We start from the raw sequence: 20,875 nt of genomic DNA on the forward strand, positions 1-20,875 counted from the left end.
AAAATCTCTGCTTTTGGATTCTGATTTGCTTGGCTGAGTCTGAGAACGAGTTTCCAGAGAGTAAAAGTATAAGTAAACAAACAAAAAAAAAGGCATCTTTCTCATGTGGCTTTTGGCTAGCTGAGTACTCAGCTTAAACTGAGCTCCTTAATGCGACGCTAACCTGTCGCTCCTGGAACCAACTGACATTGGCGGCCACTTATTTCCTGACACTGACAGGCCCAATGGCTTCCAATTACAGAACCACACTCAAACTGTCCCCACCGTCAAGCCCCAATGCTCCCAGTTTGCGTTAATAAATCACTTCAGCCGCTCAGGCCACGTGTCCCCTTACAATTCAAACGTGAGACAAACGCCCTAGTAGTGTGTTATGAGAGGAAATAAACCTTTCCTCCATTTCAGAGCACCAAAAATCCTGCTGGCGCTCAAGAAATATTCCTAAATAGGGACAAGTGGATGATCAGATCTTTATTATGTAAATATGCATTTTTCCATAAGCAATCGAATGGAATAAAGACACGGTGTGTCGGAACAAGTGGAGGAAAAGTGTATTTCGGGAAGTCTTTTTTTTGTGGCTTGGGAGCACTGGAGTCATTTATGGGAGGGTCAGGTTTGGTAATGTAAACAACCCCACAGGAAATTTAAATGCAAAAAGACATTCTAACAGAAAGGTAAGGTTGAGAATTTAAACATATATTGTAAAACGTTTCAGACTGGTATCGTAATCAAACGAATTTATTGAGTGCTTACTGTGTGCAGAGCACTGTTCTAAGTAAGCATTTGGGAGATTACAATCCAACAACAGACACATTCCCTTTCCTCAACGACTAGAGAAGGAGATGACAATCTAGAGGGGAAGAACTATGTAAGCAGTAAGGTTTGATCTTACCCTTACAAAAAAAGACAAAACTGACCAATTTCCCAATTTTTTGGCCTGCCCATTGAATCCCAGGATATTCACAACTAAATGGAACTTGCTTCCTACTTTTGTAAGTGTACCTGCAGATCTCACTTCTATCATTAGATCTGGGAAGAATCGAATATGAAAGCAGAAACGAGACTCAGTGTGGTCTAGCAGAGTGAGCATGGGCCTGGGAGTCAGAAGGACCCGGGTTCTAATCCCAGCTCTGCCACTAGTCGGTTTTGTGACCTGGGGCAAGTCACTTCTCCGTGCCTCAGTTCCCTCATCTTTAAAATGGGATTCAGACTGTGAGCCCAGGTGGGACATGGACCGCATCCTGTGTACCTTATATTTACCCCAGGGCTTAGAACAGCGCCTGGAACATAGCAAGCACTTTGCAAATAACATAACACATCAGAGGCACTGTTCGGTTTAGTCAGTCAATAATGAATCACTTCAAGGGGATACTCTGCTCTAAATCCGGCCATACACCCCAGGTTCTCCTCTAAAACCAGCTTTCTAAGTTTGGTTGGAGAAGGGTATTGGGGAGACCCAATTTATATGGGCCTGATGCAGGCGATGTTCTTTGGAACGGGTCACAAATGTAGGCTTCAACCATGACTCGAGTTTTTATTTACCCATCTCAGGCTTATTCCTACTCATTTTCCCTTTTCCTCCACTGCCATCTTTCCTCTTTCTGACCCAGAAAAACACCAAGCAGAGAGCCTGCGGTATAGATTACTATGGTCATTGAACACCAAACAATAAGGATGGTCACCAGAGACATCTTTTGCCCTCCCCCATTACCCTACTAGCTATCGGTCAATCTCGACTCACGCCAGTATTCTTCCAGCTTTGATCGGCTGGGTCTAAACCAATCACTGCCCAGCTTCACGAGCTGCAAACTTTTTACTTAATAAATATATGAATGGTTTCTATTAACGTAGCTTACTACGTGCCCAACATAAACTGTTACTGGGGCTGAAAGATGGCTTTTTTCAAGGCAAGCTTGATCATCCCAGGGTTTTAAAACATTCTTGGGGACTAGTTTGGGATTCCACTCCAATTACTATGATTTAATCACAAGAATGCCTTGAATCTCTACACTTCAGTGGTTAAATGTAAGGTTCTTTTATTTTTTGGGAAGGTGGGCACGCTTGGGTTAGAGATATGCATTATGAGAATTTACTATGGTCTGTTATTTTTCAAATAATAGCATTTAATAATTTGGTATTTGTTAACTGCTTACCTTGTGCCCCACACATTGCTAAGCACTAGGGTTTATGGACCGTAATCGGGTGGGAAACAGTCCCTGTTCCAAATGGGACTCACAGTCCAAGTAGGAGGGAGAACAGGTATTTGAATCCCCATTTTCAGATGAGGAAACTGAGGCTTAGAGAAGCTAAGTGACTTACCCAAGGTCACACAGCAGGAAAGTGGTAGAGCTGGGCTTATAACACACTCCTCTGAACCCAGCCTGTGCTGTTTCCTCTAGGCTACACTGTTTCCAGTGTGGCCTAACAGAAACAAAGATAATACATACAATAAAGAAATAAAGATAATAAATAAGGATGATATGTTTTCCTATTGGAAAATTACTGCCTCAAATTTCCAAGGCACAGTGGTTAACTAACTGACCTAGTGGGAAGGGCACAGAATCAGGAGTCACTACTTCTACTAGTTCTGTTTCTGATGCTGCCAGATGCCTGCAGGGTGACCTGGGGCAAATCATTTCACCTGTGTCTCAGTTTCCTTCCTCATCTGTAGAAACGGGGATAAAGTACCAGTTTCCCCTCCTTTTTAGACTATGAGCCTATGCAGGAAAGGGATCTGTCTGATCTGACTGCACTGTCTCTACTCCAGTGCTTAGCACATCATAGGTGTTTAATAAATACCATAATCACTAACTGATGAAAACTACGGTAAAGCAGTGATGGCCACTGACTGTAGTTTCTAAATGCTCCATTTTACTACTCTGGCTTCACTTTAAGGGGCATTCTAATTAATTTGTCAAATGAAATAGCTATTTCATGTAGTATCTGTTCAATGAATAAATGTTAGGACCCTGTGCTACAGCAATGATGAAAGCTAAGAAACAAGCCCTTTTTTTTTGCTTTTACCCTTAAATCCACCAAGTCCAAAGGAATGAATATCCTTTGAGGTTTCAGTGTGTTTTTCTATTACAAAAGACTGTGGAATCCTTCACATCCAACCATGGATGAGATAGTTCCCAAGTCCTTAGTACAGAAATCGATCCATGGTATTTATTGAGCCCTGAGTACAGTGCTCTGCAGAGAGTATGAGCTCAAAAAACACCACTGATTAATTCCTGCTGCACTTAATCTTGAGTATTATTTAAGAAAACATTATTTGGAAGTACCGTTTAGACCATCCTTAGACACATCCCCTTTTTAAGAGGAAGTTTATCCAGAAAGCTACTCTGAGAAGCCTTCAGTTCCACCTGGATTCTCTTTCCTTCTCTCGTTCCATTTAGTGTGGCTTCAGGCTTGAGACTAAAATAGAGGTTATCCTCCAGCCCAATGGCAAATGACTCCAAATAAAAGGAAGGGGGATTTCAGGTTCATAGGTGGGCTTTAATTCAGCCGAGTGATCACCTGGAAATTTCAGGCTGTTTAGACTCTTCCACAGAGACAAATTCAAAGGGGGCTTCCTTCTCCCCAAAGGTTCGGTTGGGATAGATCAACGTATATGCAAAAATTGACCAAAGAAGCGATAATCTCAAACACCACAAATGTTTCAATTCTCAACCTTAATGTTTTCATGGACATGGTGTACCGCATAAAATTCCTAACGTTTCATGGGGAAAACATAAAATACTCATTTAAGGGTGAAGTTTCCATAGGAATGCAGCTCCTTTTGGAATCGTGCAAGAGAGTGACAGCAGCTGTGCTCTGAATGTGAAGACAACACAGAAATATTACTGACAAATTAAAAACAAAAACCGAGTCATTTTGAAGTCTGCTTTTTTTAAACGCCACAGAGATGCTCGACGCTACGAGATGGCCGATGGAAATGGTGACAGGGAACAGCAATGCTCGGGAGGAGTTTATGTCTTTTGCCATATCTATTCCCGCTTACCTGAGGTGGAGTAGGTGTGGATGTAGGTCGCCCTATGGGGGGAGTAGGGTTTCGGCTGCCCCCTCCAGACATGATCTCCTCGGTAATATCTTTCCCTCCCTGATTTGGGTCTCGGATTCGTATCTGCAGAATGAAGCACCAAAACATCACACACCTAAATGTCCAGCTTATCCACACATGCACGGGCACTGATATCCAGAGCAGCAATGACTCTGGTAAGGAGATGTAACATCGGGGCCCCCTTTAAATGATGCAAAAAACCAGAATCTCTTCCCTTCGATGACAGATTCCATCTCAAATCTGTAGATCGGGAAAGGAAGCAAGGAGTCTAAAAAAATTACTAGCAAAACGGTCATGAAGTAAAGGATGTCCAGTGAATAAACATTTCACTCAATATTATGAGGAACAGAAATTATGAATGAGCTAAGGTACCAGAAACTGACTTCATTAGGGAAAAGTCTGACTGAGGAATGAGCACATTATTATATTAAAATTAAAGATGACTGAATTGTGGAATATGGCCTTTTTGGCCAATTAGGTGTCACAATACCTTCCTCTAGATCTATAACTTAGTGGACCACTTTTTTGCCTACATTCCTTTTGCAGCTGTGGCAATCCAGCTGCGATAAGACCACTATGTTTCTTTATATCAATCTGAATTTAAAATAGTTAAAAATGATGGAAGGATCCATAAAAAGGAGCTTCTCTCTCACAATTGTAAACAGACATATCAAAACAAGAGCAGAGAACTCTCTATAGATCTGGGGGGAAAAGGGGAGTTATTAGTAACGTCTCACAGATAAGGGTCACTAGTCAGACGTCAAATCGAATTTAGAAAGTTCTTAAGAGGCACTATCTTGCTGATAGAGTAAATTAACTCACTTTGCCCCTAGGTTACCCAACTATAGAATGGAATTATTAACCTACTTTACGGGATTGTTCTCTGAAATATTTGACTAGGCCACAAAATCTAAATGACATCAAATAGTGGTCTGGGCACCTGATTTTGGTCCCCTGCATTTTCTTCACCTGACTTCACGCTACCCTCCTGGGTTGTGATCCAGGAGACGGCAGGGAAATTGTTTTCGGTTTGGCAAGTGGGTGAGTGTAGATGGGGAATAGAACTGTACTCTCGCAAGCACTTAGTACAGCGCTGTACACACAGTAAGCGCTCAATAAATACAACTGATTGATTTACAGTGTCATGTCCAACCTCAACCTCAAATCCGGAACTCCTTCTGGCTGTGGGTTCATTCATTCAATCGCATTTATTGAGCGCTGACGGTGTGCAGAGCACTGTACTAAGCGTTTGGAAAGTACAATACATCAATAGAAAGAGTCGATCAATGCCCACAACGGGCTGTTCCCAGCCCCTGCTCACCCCCAGTGTGACTGAACTATCTGGGGATTCAGCCGGACTGGAGGTGAGTCTGGATCTCAGCTCCAGGGCGGATCCGTCACGTACTTATGGCAGGGCTGCGTCCAACTTCCTCCTCTGCCCGTGGCTGAGCGCGGCTAGGACCGAGAAGGGTTTATTCTCGCCTGGTACAACGCAGCCCCCAAGTTTAGAAAGCCACCGGAACTGTGGGGCAGACCAAGGCCCAGGAAAAGCCAGAGAGGAGCTAACATCATACAGGGAAGGCCCTGGGAAGACTCCCTCTGGCCCACAGGCCAACTCTTGGCCCGTTATGTCTCTTGGACTATAAGCTTGTTGAGGGCAGTGAATGTGACCGTTGTATCATTATATTGTACTCTCCTAAATGCTTAGTACAGTGCTCTGCACACAGTAAGCGCCCAGTGAATACGATCGACTGACTGACAACACTTTCTTCAAGACGCGTAACCGAGTGGCCCGTTCCTCTTGTCTACACTCCTTTGGCAACAGCGGCGATAAGTGAGCCATTTTCCTTTCAATCAATTTGAACCAAAACCCGGAAGTCCTGCTCTAAGGCCTGGTATCTTTAATGGCTCCACCTGAATGACACAGATCTGAGATGCCACGGAATCAAAGCCTCCTCTTACCGTTTTTTTCTCTCTCTTGGCTGGAGGAGGCTGCTGCTGTGTAGGCACAATGATAGGTGCTGACTGATACACTGGCTGACTTGGGTAGAAAGGCGTCCCTAGAGAACGGTGAGAGAATGGAAATGACGGTTCAGTTGGTTTACCTCAGTAGTCCAGTGCGGTCAGGGCCGGTTAGCGACACCATTATTTCTCCAAAATAATGAGGGGGGGCCCAGACCAAGCCTTCCAAAAATGAGTACAGGCCAGTCCTCTGAGAAATCTCACACTTTTACCTTGCCGACATTCCCCTTAAGACTCTCTCACAGTGGTTAGAGTATTTACTGCATACGTTATGGGTGCCCAGAGTTAAGGTTAACAGTTTTTTTTGTTGTTGTTGGTATTTGTTAAGCTCTTACTATGTGCAGAGCACTGTTCTAAGCGCTGGAGTAGATACAGGGTAATCAGGTTGTCCCACGTGAGGCTCACAGTTAATCCCCATTTTACAGATGAGGTAACTGAGGCACAGAGAAGTTAAGTGACTTGCCCACAGTCACACAGCTGACAAGTGGCAGGGCCGGGATTCGAACTCATGACCTCCGACTCCCAAGCCCGTGCTCTTTCCACTGAGCCATGCTGCTTCATCACAGTTGAGTAGACAAGAGATAGGCAGATTTGAAAAATGGCCCTGTTCCAAGGGGGGTGGTTTGAGAACTAAGAGAAAAAGAAGTCATAGGATGGAGAGACTCATTCAGAGGCTCAGCTCCAAAGTCACAGACACTGAAAGGAGCAAGAATGAGTTCCCCGGTACACTTTATTCAACCATTCATTCATTCAAAAGCATTTATTGAGAGTTTACTGTGTGCAGAGCACTGTACTAAGCACTTGGGAGAGTGAGATACAACAATGAATAGGCACATACCCTGCCCACACCGAGTTTATACTCTAGATTAGAGGGGAGACAGACATTTATATAAGTAAATTACAGATGCATACATAAGTGCTGTGGGGCTGGGAGGAAGGGATGAAGGGAGCACGTCCGGGCGACGCAGAAGGGAATGGGAGAAGAGGAAAGGGCTTAGTCAGGGAAGGCCTCTTGGAGATGTGCCTTCAATAAGGCTTTGAAGTGGGGAAGAGTAATCGTCTGTCGGATTTGAGGAGGGAGGTTGTTCCAGGACATTTGCGTGGAACTTCGTTTGCCATCTCCTAGATGGAAAACCACATTCTCGGTGTACCTTATTTCCCTGGACTGAACGTATCTGTCTCCATGTGTCCTTCAGATGTGAAGGTGATGCTACTCACTGTGAAGAAAGCTTATGGTTGAATGAATGCCTGCTAAAATGATTGCGAGACTGATAAACCCTACCACAACCATACAAGACACCCACAAAAACTATCTCCCGGTGTAGCTATTCAGAGTCAAGGAAAGAGTTTTAGCCTCCCTCTACAGGTTTTGAGAAAGCTACTTTTATACTCTGAACAACTCAATAGCAATTCAAATCATTCTGAAAGTGGGCTTGTCCTTAATGTCTAGCCCAAAACGGCTGAGCTTTCAAAATAGCTGCAAAACCCTTCGAACCGATCTTGAATTGTTGCAAGCATAACAAAATATAATTACCATGACAGAGTGGTCCTTCTGGGATCATTTTTATACAAATCTTCTCCTGTTAAAAATCGGTGAGTCAGCACAGTAGTTGGCTTTAATCTTAATCTGAGGTTAAGGAAATTCAGAAGTGGACCGCCCCACAGTCACACCAAACGGCCCCTCTAAAATTAACCAACCAGCCTTATCTGATAGCCAGGAACATTTCTGGTGAGCCAAAAGCAACCATGAAGTTCTTTAGCTGGAGAAATTCCTAACTACACAGCATACCATTCTCAACTGGAATCTTCCTTCTGGCATCTCCTCCTGCCTTCGCGACATCTCTACATGTCAAACTTAACACGTCCAAAACAGATCTCCTTCCTGTCTCACAAACCCATAATCTTGCTGTTATCCTTGACTCCGCTCTCTCATTCAACCCACATAGTTTAGACTGTGAGACCGTTATTGGGCAGGAATTGCCTCTATCTGTTGCCGAATTGTACATTCCAAGCGCTTAGTACAGTGCTCTGCACATAGTAAGCGCTCGATACATATTATCGAATGAATAGTCAAGCCGTCCCAGATCTCGTCAGTCCCACCTTCACGACAAGGCTAAAATAGCCCATTCCTCTCCATCCAAACTGCTAACCATGTCAATACAATCGGTCATTTTATCCCGACTGGATTACCGCATCAGACTCCTTGCTGACCTCCCTACCTCCTGCTTCTCCCCACTGCAGTCATTACTTTACTCTGCTATCCGGATCATCTTTCTACAGAAATGATCATGACATGTTACCCCGCTCCTCAAAACTCACCAGTGGTTGCCCATCCAACTCCATTGCAAACAAAAACTCCTCACCATTGGCTTTAAAGCAGTCCATCACCTTGATCCCTCCTGCCTCACCTCGCTTCTCTCCTTCTGCAACCCAGCCCACACACTTTCATCCTCTACTGCTAACCTTCTCAATGTTCCTTGATCTTGCCTGTCTTGCCGCCGACTCCTGGCCCACAACGCTCTCCCCCCTCAACTCCAACAATTACCCTCCCCTACTTCATAGCCTTACAGAAGGTCCATCTCCTCCAAGAAGCCTTCTCCAACAAATCCCCACTTTTCCTCATCTCCCACTCCCTTCTGCGTCACCCTGACTTGCTCCCTTTGCTCTTCCCTGCTCCCAGCACTTGTGTACATATCTGTAACTCGTATTGATGTCTTTCTCCCCCTTCTAGATTGTAAGCTCATTGTGGGCAGGGAATGTGACTGTTTATAGTTGTATTGTTCTTTCCCAAGTGCTTTGTACAGTGCTGTGCACACAGTAAGCACTCAATAAATATAACTGACTGAATGAATGAACTGGAACTTTTCAGTCATGGAAGTAAGCACAGTTCAGGCTACTGACCTCTGTCTCAGAGATTTACTTAACTGCAGCAGAAATTGAGACCGAAAGCCTGAAGGGTGTCTCTTTTTCTAGTTGGTGTTAAAATTATTTTGTTTGAAGCATGACTGTTGTGCAAATACCAAAAAGACAAATAATTACATCGGCAACAACTCATTTAACCAAAAGAATGAGCCAAGTAGAATCAATCATAAATGATCAAAATGGCCAGGGGCAAAAATACTCCCGATTGGCTGAAATAATGATTATGGAACTTGTTAAGCACTTACGGTGTGCCAAGCACTGTTCTAACCTCTGGGGTAAATACAATCTTATCAGGTTGGAAACAGTCCTTGTCCCACATGAGGCTCATACTCTTAATCTCTGTTTTACAGATGAGGTAACAGAGGCCCAGAAAAGTGAAGTAACTTGCCCAAGGACACACAGCAGACAAGTGGCGGAGCCAAGATTAGAACCCAAGTCCTTCTGACTCCAGACCTGTGCTCTAGCCTCTAAGCCATGCTGCTTTTTTCAAAATTAACCTGAATTCTTTGTTTTCCCCTAACCGAAGTCTACCCCCTAAATTTGGGCTTGTTGGAAAATTGCAAATAATTCAATACATATTTCTTTCTATTACTACAGGAGACTGACTGGCATGTGGGAATATGTTCTCTGAAAAAAGTGCAAACAAGTAGTCATATTTATTGAGCATCTACTTGGTGCGGGGCACTGGCCTAGACACTCAGAAAGTATAGAATTAAAAAGGGACAGGTTCCCTGCCCATAAAGAACTTATAGTCTAATGCCTAATGGGAGAGACAAATGAAAAATGTTTACAGGAGTAGTCCAAATGAATAAGGAAAATGTAATAATAATAATGTTGGCATTTGTTAAGTGCTTACTATGTGCCGAGCACTGTTCTAAGCGCTGGGATAGATACAGGATAATCAGGTTGTCCTACATGAGGCTCACAGTCTTAATCCCCATTTTACAGATGAAGTAACTGAGGCACCGAGAAGTTAAGTGACTTGCCCAAAGTCACACAGCTGAGAGGTGGAGGAGCCGGGATTAGAACCCATGACCTCTGACTCCTAAGCCTGCGCTCTTTCCAATGAGCCACGCTGCTTCTCTGCAATGTTGGGTGGAGATCTGGGGATGGGGACAATAAGTCAGACTTCAAGTCACCCCTTGTATGTGCTGACAGCCTCTCTTTATAGACTATCTACCACTTGTGTCCTGCTTTGAATTACACAGCACTCCTAGTGCTTTAGAAGACAACATTCTAGACAATTAACGCAAACTCAGCCCTAAGAGCAGGCATGTATTATTTGGCAAAGGATAAACCTGTGCTGAAAACATCGAACGAGTTCAAGCGTTTCAAAATAGAACACGTTGACAATGACTCTGTTGAGCAGTTAGCAACTGAATGCCAGGAAACGATTTGGAAAAAGGGAAAAAAAAAACCACGGAAAGTCTCAGATGAAATTCAGGGTGGCTTGGGATAATCTTTCCCCAAGGCAGCGTGAGGAACAAGGGAACTGCTATGGAGTTCTGCTACAAAAGATAGATGTGTGGCAGATTCGCATATCTGATTCTTCCGAATAAGGAGGAAGATGTGTACGGAGATTCTAGTAAAAGACAAAGGCAACTCTATTCTCTGTGACTGAAAATGGCAACACTTTCAGGATTTGTTTTAAATGTCCCACTCCCTTCCTCCCCTAATCTGCCCGACTACAGCTCTTCCCACCTTTAAATCAATCAGTCAGTCCTACTGAGCGCTTACTTGTTGCAAATCTAAGTGCAAGGGCATCCTCCTAAAACCCAACCTCTTCCCTAATAATAATAATGTTGGTATTTGTTAAGCGCCTACTATGTGCAGAGCTCTGTTCTAAGCGCTGGGGTAGATAGAGAGTAATCGGGTTGTCCCACGTGAGGCTCACAGTTAATCCCCATTTTACAGATGAGGTAACTGAGGCACAGAGAAGTTAAGTGACTTGCCCAAAGTCACACAGCTGACAAGTGGCAGAGCCAGCATTCGAACTCATGACCTCTGAGTTCATCCCAAGCCCGGGCTCTTTCCGTTGAGCCACGCTGCTTCTAATGGATTCATAACACCCTAATCATTTGACCCAGCACCCAGCCACAGCACTCACTTGTATATTTTTCTTTCTACTTATTTATTTGTTAAGAACACATTCGATTACATGTTCAGCTGCTTTGTCCTCATATGTGTGTACGATTCCCAAATTTTTACTTTTATTTCTCTGGCTTTCGCTACCTGTCAATACTTTTTGGCTGTCTTCCCCCATGAAAAGGGCAGGACACCCGTGTCTTCCTACTGTTGCACTTTTTCAAGCACACAGCTTAGTGCTCAATAAATGCTAGGGACTGAAGAAGACCCGTGTAAGCACTCAAGACATACAATTGAATGAAAAATGAAAAGTTTGTTTATAGAGCCAGATCTTGCCGGGTGAAGGTCTTCCTTTTTGGAGGGAGCCTACTTAATCTAAAAGAATTAATGCATTTATACCAAAACAGAGTGAATTAATTTAAAAAGTGCTCAGGACACAAAGCCCTAATAATCTGTCACTTTAAGACCGGTCTCTGGCTATAGGGGAGTCGATCAATGACTCCTATGAAAACTAAAAGACAAATTAAACAGAGTCACAGAGATCTTTCCTTTCCCCTACTCCTTCCTTGGAGGACCATCATGAACTAGTTGAAAGAGCACAGGTCTGGTCGAAGACCTAAGTTCTAATCCTAGCCCTGTCACTCGCCTGCTAGGGGACCTTGGGCAAGTCACTTCACTTCTCTGTTCCTCAGTTTCCTCATCTGTAAAATGGGGATTCGACCCCTGTCCTTCCTCCTACTTAAACTCTGAGACCTAGGGGGGCCAGTGACCGTGTACAACCTAGACACCTTGGGTAGAACAGTGCTTGACACACGGTAAGTGCTTAACAAATACGATAATAACAATGATAATAAATAATAGGATAGGTCACTTGTATCTTTACAGGCAGAGGATCAGCCCTGAAGAAATCAGGTGTAGTTCTTGGCCTGTGGTTCTTGGCTGTTTCAGCCAAAGTTACACCACCTGATGGAAAAGCCTGTCGAATAATAAAAATACCACACATGCTGGGAAATATAAACCATGATATTTAAAGCTGTACAACCATTTAAGCCTGGAGAATTTGGGCATCTCTGCTACAAGCTTCCATTTTCTGGTGTTTTGATGAGGATTTTGTGGCCGAACTGGCATACTCTGAGCTTACCGTATACACTTGCTCAAAGACACAATCATCTATTAATCAGGCAATCAATCGTATGTACTTAGCACTTATTGGGTTTAGAGCACTGTACTAAGCGCTTGGAAGGGTAAACTGCAATGAAGTTGGCAGACAAGCTCCCCTTCCACAAGGAAATTACAGGCCAGAAGCAGGGACAGGCATGAATATACACAAATTAAGACAGTTTCATTTTTAAAAGTGGATCTTCTGAACACTTGAATTTAATCTAAGGATTTATCCAGGACTTTATAAAACGTCACTAGGAGGCTACTGAAACTCAATTCAAAACTTTTACAAGAAAAAAAACATTCAGACAATGGGTAAAATCCATTCCCCAATCCCGACCGCATTTAATATTATTCCATGAGAAAGGAGCAAACAAATACATCAACATATAAAAGAAAACACAGTACTCAGTGTTTTTGCAACATTAAAGTATGTAATATCATAAAATAATGAGTGGCATGGAGGGAAAGGCATTTGACTACTAGTCATTATCGACGGTGTTTGTTGAGCGTTCACTGTGAGCAACAGCACTGAACTAGGCACTTGGGAGAGTCCAATACAACAGAGTTGGTAGACACGTTCCCTGCCCACAATGAGCTTACAGTCTAGAGGGGGACGCAGACGTTAATATAGATGAATAATTTATACTTTAATTTGTACATAAATTCTGTGGCGCTGAAGGTGGTGCGTATACCACATACCCAAATTCACAAATCTAGGTACATCAATGGGGCAGGAGGGAGAGGGAGCCAGGGAAAAAAGGACTTAATGGGGGAAGGCCTCTTGGAGGCGATGTGAATTTTATGAGCATCTGAAGGGGGGGAGAGTGGTGGTCTGCCATATATCAAAGGGGAGGGAGTTTCACGCCAAAGGAAAGGGGTTGGCGGCGAGATAGACGAGATCGGGCCGTGAGCTCGTTGTGGGCAGGGATGTGTCTGTCTGTTGGTACACTGTACTCTCCCAAGCGCTTAGTACAGTGTTTAGCACACAGTAAGCGCTCGATAAATACAATTGAGTGAATCGGGCACAGGGAGTAAGCTGGCGGTGGAGGACCAATGTGTGTGGGCAGGGCTGAACGTAATATTAGAATTTGTCCAGAAAATGTCAGTCACGTTGACACTGTCAGTGTCTATCTATCGTCAAATCATATACCTTCTAATAACTTAATTTCCGCTGAATCAACCGTTACTATAACACATTTTTCCCAGAAGACAAGGTTCTTCAAGAAGACAACTACCATGTTGAACATGCATGACTATAATCTGCTTCAGATGGTTAAAACTACAGTTAGTAGAGACAGAGTATGCCTCGGCCTTTTCATTAAGAGGTTCTGTTTCTAGTTAATTTGGTGTCGCTCGGGTAAGGAAGTTTAGGAAGTCATATGTACGTAACATCTGTTTCTCCACATTGGGTTGTTATGGATATATACGACAATGATGATAACATTTATCCACATATATGATCTAGAAACGTGGTTAATCGTTACCAGTGCCAGGTAAAAACATTTAGGGTGCTATTTTTTTCTCACCCTACGATGGACCATTTATTTTGATTTACAAGGAATATCATATCAGGCCAAGCTATACAATTTTCTACATGAAATCTTAAAATTATTCTGTCAAACAAATGATTTTCAATTAGCGTATCCTCTGGAGGGTGTCTTTCACCTCAATAATTCCACAGATTTTCTTTAGAAGGTTAGAATTACTGCATTCAGACAAAGGAATTTAAAAGGGGGCAGATTGAATGAAAGAGACAAGATGATTAGATACGTTGGATGAAATGTTAATCTACCATGCAATGGAAGAAATAGACCATCACAAAAAATCCAATGAACAGCAGATATGCTATCACTTTACGTTCAGGATGACTTCACGAAGCGCTGATCCGTTCTGCACAGTGCCATTAAGGACGCGAAAAGTGTTAGTCTTAGAGGAAGGGTTTCAAAGACTAACACGCCGATAGCATTAATCAATCGATCAGTGGTATTTACTGAGTGCTGTGCTTGGGAGAGTACAATCTAACAGTTATATTACTCTCCCTCCCTTCAAAGCCTTGCTGAATGCACATCTCCTCCAAGAAGCCTTCCCACACTAAGCCCCACTTTTCCTCATCTCCCACTTTTGCGTCACCCTGACTCGCTCCCTTTGCTCTTACCCTGCTTCCCGACCCACAGCACTTATGCATATATCTGTAATTCTATTTATTTATATTGATGTCTTTTTACCTGTATTGATGTCTGTCTCCCCCGCTCTAGACTGTGAGCTCACTGTGGGCAGGTATTGTCTCTATTGCTGTATAGTACTTTCGTAAGTGCCTAGTACAGTACTCTGCACATAGTAAGCGCTCAATCAATACGAGTGAAGTGAATTGAACAGAGTTGGCGGACAGGTTCCCTGACCACAACGGGCTTACAGTGTAGAGTGGGAGAGAGACACTGGTATAATAATAATGTTGGTATTTGTGCACAGCACTGTTCTAAACGCTGGGGTAGATACAGGGTAATCAGGTTGTCCCACGGGAGGCTCACAGTTAATCCCCATTTTACAGATGAGGGAACTGAGGCACAGAGAAGTTAAGTGACTTGCCCACAGTCACACAGCTGACAAGTGGCAGAGCTGGGATTCGAACCCATGACCTCTGACTCCAAAGCCCGGGCTCTTTCCACTGAGCCACGCTGCTTCTCTTGCAAATATGGAAAAACAGAGCAAACTGGCTGCGTGCAGAATGCTTGGTGTTTTCAATAAAGAACACCATTAATATTTTGGGTTTTATATTTGTTTTCTAAAATTTAAACCACGTATTTGTTCCATTTCTGTCGACTGTATACACTGTGCCTATATATGTTGCTATACAAACGTTTTTCCAGTGTGTGTTATTATATAGGTTGGCTTGAGTCTTCTGTACTTAGTATATGTATTACATTTTATTTCGTTATTGCATTTTCTTTTCAAATACGAATCAGGTTTGTATTCAAATCCATGCTTATCGTGACTAACTGAAGTCTGTAAAATCCCTTCTATTCCTCCATTTTACCATAAAGGAATCCTTGAAAACCCCACTGTCTAAGCCTCACCTATGTCTAACTCTGATTATCCCGTTTTTGCATCGTGCTTACTTTTTATACTCCACTTAGGTCTGACAATGATATTAAACAAGTCAAACGCCCTTTTTAATTTGCCCTAGATTCACCTGGTGCTTAGCCAGCAAGTTCCACTTTAACCATAATAACTGGTTCAATAAATGAATTAAAGAGTCACTGCATTAATATTAGGTTTTGTAACTACTTACTCTCCCAATTCCTGTCAGGGATTTACATAAACTTAGCTGACAGTGTTTGGGCAGGGACTGTCTCTGTTGCCGAATTGTACATTCCAAGCGCTTAGTACAGTGCTCTGCACATAGTAAGTGCTCAATAAATACGATTGAATGAATGATCTCTCTGCATTAGGATCTGCATCTTTCATTCATCCCTCCCTCAGCCCCATAGTACTCGTGTACCTATCTGTAATTTCATCTACTTATTTAATGCCTGTCTCCCCTTCTAGACTGTAAGCTCTTTGTGGGCTTACAGGGGACGTGTCCAGTTTTACTGTACTCTCCCAAGCACTTAGTACAATGCTCTGAGCACCGTAAATGCTCAATAAACACGACCGATCGCGATTCGCTTACCATCAACATTGGGAAGCAGTGTGACCAAGTGGAAAGAGCACAGGCCTGGGAGTCACGGGTCCTGAGGTTTCACCCCAGCTCTGCTAGATGCTTGCTGTGTGACCTTGGAAAAATCATTTCACTTCTCCGTGCCTCCGTTTCCTCAACTCTAAAATGGGGGCCCGATACTTGTTTTCCCTCCTACTTAGACTGTATGGATTAGGGACTATGTCTGATCTGATTGACTTGTACCTACCCCGGTGCGTAGAATAGTGCTTGAATCCAAAATCCACGCTGAACAATAATAATAATAATAATAATGGTATTTGTTAAGCTCTTACTAAGTGCCAAACACTGTTGTAAGCGCCGGGGGGGATACAAGGTAATCAGGTTGTCCCACGTGGGGCTCACAATCTTAATCCCTATTTTACAGATGAGGGAACTGAGGCCCAGAGAAGCAAAGTGACTTGCCCTAAGTCACACAGCTGACAAGTAGCAGAGCCGGGATCAGAACCCATGACTTCTGACTCCCAAGTCCGTGCTCTTGAAGAGCCGCTCTGAATTTAAAATTACCCTTCTTCTTCAAAATGACATTACCTTTCACAATCCTCGGCAAGCAAAACAATATATCCCATGGCAGCACGAACCACACTTGCCTCACACTTACCAAAGGCATTGGGGAATTCTCCTGGTCCCGGTCCTGGGTAAAACGGGCCTGGCCCGGGCGGCTGAACAGGATACTGCTGAGGCGGCCCAACGTACGGCGGGCCGCTGTGTCGGTACTAGGGGAGAGAAACGGCAGAGAGGTTGGAACGTAACTGCTAATCAATCTGATCACCGTTAGCAAAGAGAGTCAGGAAATACACAACTCCAGAAAGGTCCATTCCAATGAGATGGTGCGACTTGATTAAACACGTTCAAGAGGCGTGCCTGCCGGTGGGGTGGCAATGAGAATGAAAGGCAAACTGGTTAGGGGAAAGGCATGACAGAGTCAGGGCTCGGCCAGGCGGCAGCTGACCGAACTCACCTGAATCTATATTCGGCGGCTCTCAAACGAAGCAGCCCAACAGCTCCAGGGGAATGATACAGCTAGTAACTCCATTTAAGAGCAGTGACTGTACTTTGACTTCAAAAGACCGTAAGCTCGTTGTGGGCTGGGAACGTGTCTGCTATAAACTCTCCCCAGCGTTTAGTACCGTGCTCTGCACGCAGTAAGTGCTCCAAAAATACGACCGAAAGACTGACCAGTGTTCTCTTAATCATGGAATAAAATAACAGTGCATTTTATGGTCCCACCTGGAATTATTTAAGGAACTATTTGTGAAGTGCTTACTCTGGGCCAAGCACTGGGGTAGACGAAGAATAATCAGGTCGGACACAGTCCCGGTCCTGCAGGAGGCTCGTAGTCTAAGCAGGAGGGAGAAAAGGGATTGAATCCCCATTCAACCGATGAGGAAACTGGGGCACGCTGAAGCAAAGTGACTTGCCCAAGGTCACAGCAGAGACGAGGGGCAAGGCTGGAAATAGAACCCAGGTCCTCCGCCTCCCAGACCCGAACTCTATCCACTAGGCCACCCTGCATCTCTGCCTCCTTTCACTTTACTGTAAAAGGAAGAGCAAAGTCTTCTCGCCTCCTCTTTTAGTCTCTGCTTCAAGTAGATGAATCCTTGCTCCACCCCCTGCTTACTACACCTAACCACCGCCCACAACTCCTCCTCTTCACCTCTTTGGAGGGTGCTGAGGAGACAGAAGGGAAGGGGCGTGAGGGGGGAAGAGGGGACTGACTGTGGTAACATCAGAGTTATCACGAGTCTGTCCCTTCCACACCGCCCCGTCTCCGCTTTGAAAGAGTCCCCATCCCCACCTCAGCATCCATTCCTTCCTTTTCCAAGCGCAGGGTCAGATAAGCATTCTTCCTGCTCTCCATCCTTGGCCACCCCGGGGTATCCCTCTACAAACCCTACGTCCCTCTATTGCTTCTACCCGGGAGACTTAATTTTTCCGTCATCTTTGCCATGTGAAGGTGCGTAACCTCTCTGAAGGTGGAACTATAATAATAATAATGTTGGTATTTGTTAAGCGCTTACTATGTGCACAGCACTGTTCTAAGCGCTGGGGTAGATACAGGGTAATCAGGTTGTCCCACGGAGGGCTCACAGTTAATCCCCATTTTACAGATGAGGTAACTGAGGCATAGAGAAGTTAAGTGACTTGCCCACAGTCACACGGCTGACAAGTGGCAGAGCCGGGAGTCGAACTCATGACCTCTGACTCCGAAGCCCAGGCTCTTTCCACTGAGCCACACTGCTTTTCCAGTGACTTACCAAGAAGTCACACTCTAAGGGAAGAGAAGCGCTCGCACGTCCAAAATACCATCCCCTCGTCCCTCCCCTCGGCCGACGCAAAGGCTGATTTAAGTCGGGGAAGAAGCGCTGGCTCCCATCTGCCGAGGGGAATACGTTACCTGTGGTATACAGTATTGAGGACCTTGAGGCATTGGGTACGGCATTGGCAGATGGTTCACCATCATGATATGCTGATTGGTTTGATACACTGCAGTGGGTGTTTGGGCACCAGGGCGGATGGAAGGATTGCTGTTCTGGATGGTAGCTCTAGGAGGCTGTATTTGAGGCCTCTGGAAAAACTGAGCAAGGGAAAATAAAGAAGTTTATTTTTTTTTTCTCCCTACAATGGAACTGAGTAAACTTGGTATCCTTAAAAGTTTTCTGATTTTTTTTTTTAATTTTTCCCTAATAAGAATTGGAACTATATAAAATAGACACGCAATACAGGTTAAAACCCACCGGGCTGAATAGGAAGACTACAGAAAATCCGATTTTCATAGGGTTGACGCCAATGGGAAAGCGTTGGCCTGCCCCGATCCTTTGAAATCAAACCCGCATCCCTCATTCTACTTTGGAAATCCTTAATTCACCAAAAACAAGGGTGTTGGGGCAGCTGAAGGGTCATACTAAAAATTCAGCTGGGCTCTTGTTTTAAGACACAGTGCGTGGAATAGGGACGAAAATAAATTACCCCTTAAGAATGATGTGCCAAGTAAGATGGAAACAACTACACTGATTGCCCTGAGTTCGTAAATTCCATTTATCATCATCTGCTGGGGGCGGGGGGGGCGGGGGGGGGGCAGATCTCTCTGTGCAACACTTGCAGCATTTTAAAAGCAACCAACTTCCCTGCATTTCGATGTTTAGAAGGTGCCACCTTCTCCTGAACCCAACTGAATTTCTCCTCCAAGTTTGTCAAAAACGCTTGGCATTTTGAATGAATAGACCTAGAAAATAAACCGACCTGGAGGAGGTCTGAAATAAAATCTTCCCAAAAAGCATGACTATCCAGAACGGCATATGGCTCTCTTACTCGAGGCTTACCGGGCATGAAATAACATATAAAAAATGAACCTGAACACGAATAAACCGACTCAACGGCAATCGGGATGGATATGATCGTTCAAATATCGTGATAAGGTAATTACTACACCATGCAGAACCAGTATTGTAAGTTACCTGGATGGGCCTGAATCCTCCCTTCAATAATGAAGCAAGAAAGCAGCAGGAAACAGAAAGAAAGCCAATGGAACAGCTTACAGATCAGGAGAAAGGAGTAGGAAGTAGCATGCAGCTCAACCAAAACCCCCATTTTCTTTCTGCTTCGGTGTGAGAGCAGAAACCCAATCCTGCACCAAAAAATCTCTCCAAGGTTTGGACTGGAAAGGATGACAACCCAACCACATTCAACTACAAAAGTGATTCAAGGCATTTTCTCCAGAGAACAGCAGCAATAACGTATATACTTGCACACCTAGCACTGGATGGGGAATAAATGCTTTGTGGTAAAAGCAGGGCACGCGGCTTCGATTGTTTCACCCTCTCAGGTGATCGCGGAGTCAGTTATTTAGCTTCTAGGTACTTCATTCTCAAGCAGGAAAAGGGATACGGTTCCAAGGCCCCTCGTAAGCTGTGAGCTATCACTAGTAATTACATGTCATTTTATTCCTTCATCTAACGCAGCCCGCTTGTCATCACTTACAGTCTCGACAGGAAAGATGAGCAAAAAATTCTTTGTATTATTAACCATGCAGGCTCAGAACTATGGAGTATCTATAACCTCCTTGAAGCGCGGGCAAGGCTGCTCCACAATGCAAGTTTCAAAATGGGATTTCAGCGCAAATGAACCCGAGAGTGAGCCCTTCTTTGTGCAGAGTGCTACACTGCGTGTTGGTGGAGTGACAAAGAAGGTCAAGATGCAGACTCAGCTTCTTGGCGCTAAATGTGGTCTGACTGCTTCTTGCGTGAGGCAGGATCAAGCCCCCTTTAGCTTTGGAGGGTCACACCAAGCCCTGAGGTGGTAGAGTGGAGTCTAATTCAACAGTCATCTCTTCTGGCCTTCACACCTCACACCGGGCTCGATGCCTAAAAGCTTGGCTAAAGCCTTGAAAGCCAGCAGGCAGCCGGCAAAGAGGCGGCCAAAAGGAGGAAAGAGCCACCGGACGATGGAGCTGGGATGGAGAACGCTAAACGAGGTGGCAGGGCGGGTGGGCAAAGGGGGGGTGGGCGTACCAGGGTGACACAGGGCGGGAATGCAGAAAAGCAAGAGTCAGAAGGTAGTCAAAAGAAGGAATGCTCAAAGGGAAAGGGGCCTAAATTGGCCAGGGCCCACGGTTATATTGAAAGTCAAATTATGTTCGATTGATGATTCCATCAGGTCAGTTCTACTGATGGAGCCAGAAACGAAACAGTGGGGACTTTTCTCTAGCCATCGCCCCAACTCTCACTGTGATTTTTCTCCTCAACTCTGATGGAAGTAGTAACTGCTCCCTATTACAGGCATTTCACACGTGATGAAAACTATGAGATGTCATACACTGGATCCTGGAAGAAAAGTTGGTTTTCCGTTGAACTCATCATTTAATAGAGTTTTCTCACTGAGTCAGATCGATGGTCCAATGGCTTAGG

General features: G+C 44.3%; 1 protein-coding gene across 12 annotated transcripts in view; it reads right to left on the reverse strand.

The window, feature by feature from the left end:
* EIF4G3 (eukaryotic translation initiation factor 4 gamma 3) overlaps positions 1-20,875 on the reverse strand; it is a 254,350-nt gene that overhangs the window by 129,837 nt on the left and 103,638 nt on the right. For 7 of the 12 annotated variants that reach the window (XM_039912110.1, XM_039912109.1, XM_039912111.1 and 4 more), the window contains 5 exons: positions 19,427-19,447; positions 18,367-18,546; positions 16,570-16,684; positions 6,023-6,120; positions 4,001-4,123 (listed from right to left, as the gene is read on the reverse strand). In XM_039912110.1, coding sequence (XP_039768044.1) covers positions 4,001-4,123; positions 6,023-6,120; positions 16,570-16,684; positions 18,367-18,546; positions 19,427-19,447 — 537 coding nt within the window. The remainder of the gene's footprint in view (positions 1-4,000; positions 4,124-6,022; positions 6,121-16,569; positions 16,685-18,366; positions 18,547-19,426; positions 19,448-20,875) is intronic. The other 5 variants (XM_039912112.1, XM_039912106.1, XM_039912105.1 and 2 more) reach the window with 1 other exon arrangement.

The sequence above is a fragment of the Ornithorhynchus anatinus genome, chromosome 5 (genome assembly GCF_004115215.2).
Source record: "Ornithorhynchus anatinus isolate Pmale09 chromosome 5, mOrnAna1.pri.v4, whole genome shotgun sequence".
Classification (NCBI taxonomy): Eukaryota; Metazoa; Chordata; class Mammalia; order Monotremata; family Ornithorhynchidae; genus Ornithorhynchus; species Ornithorhynchus anatinus.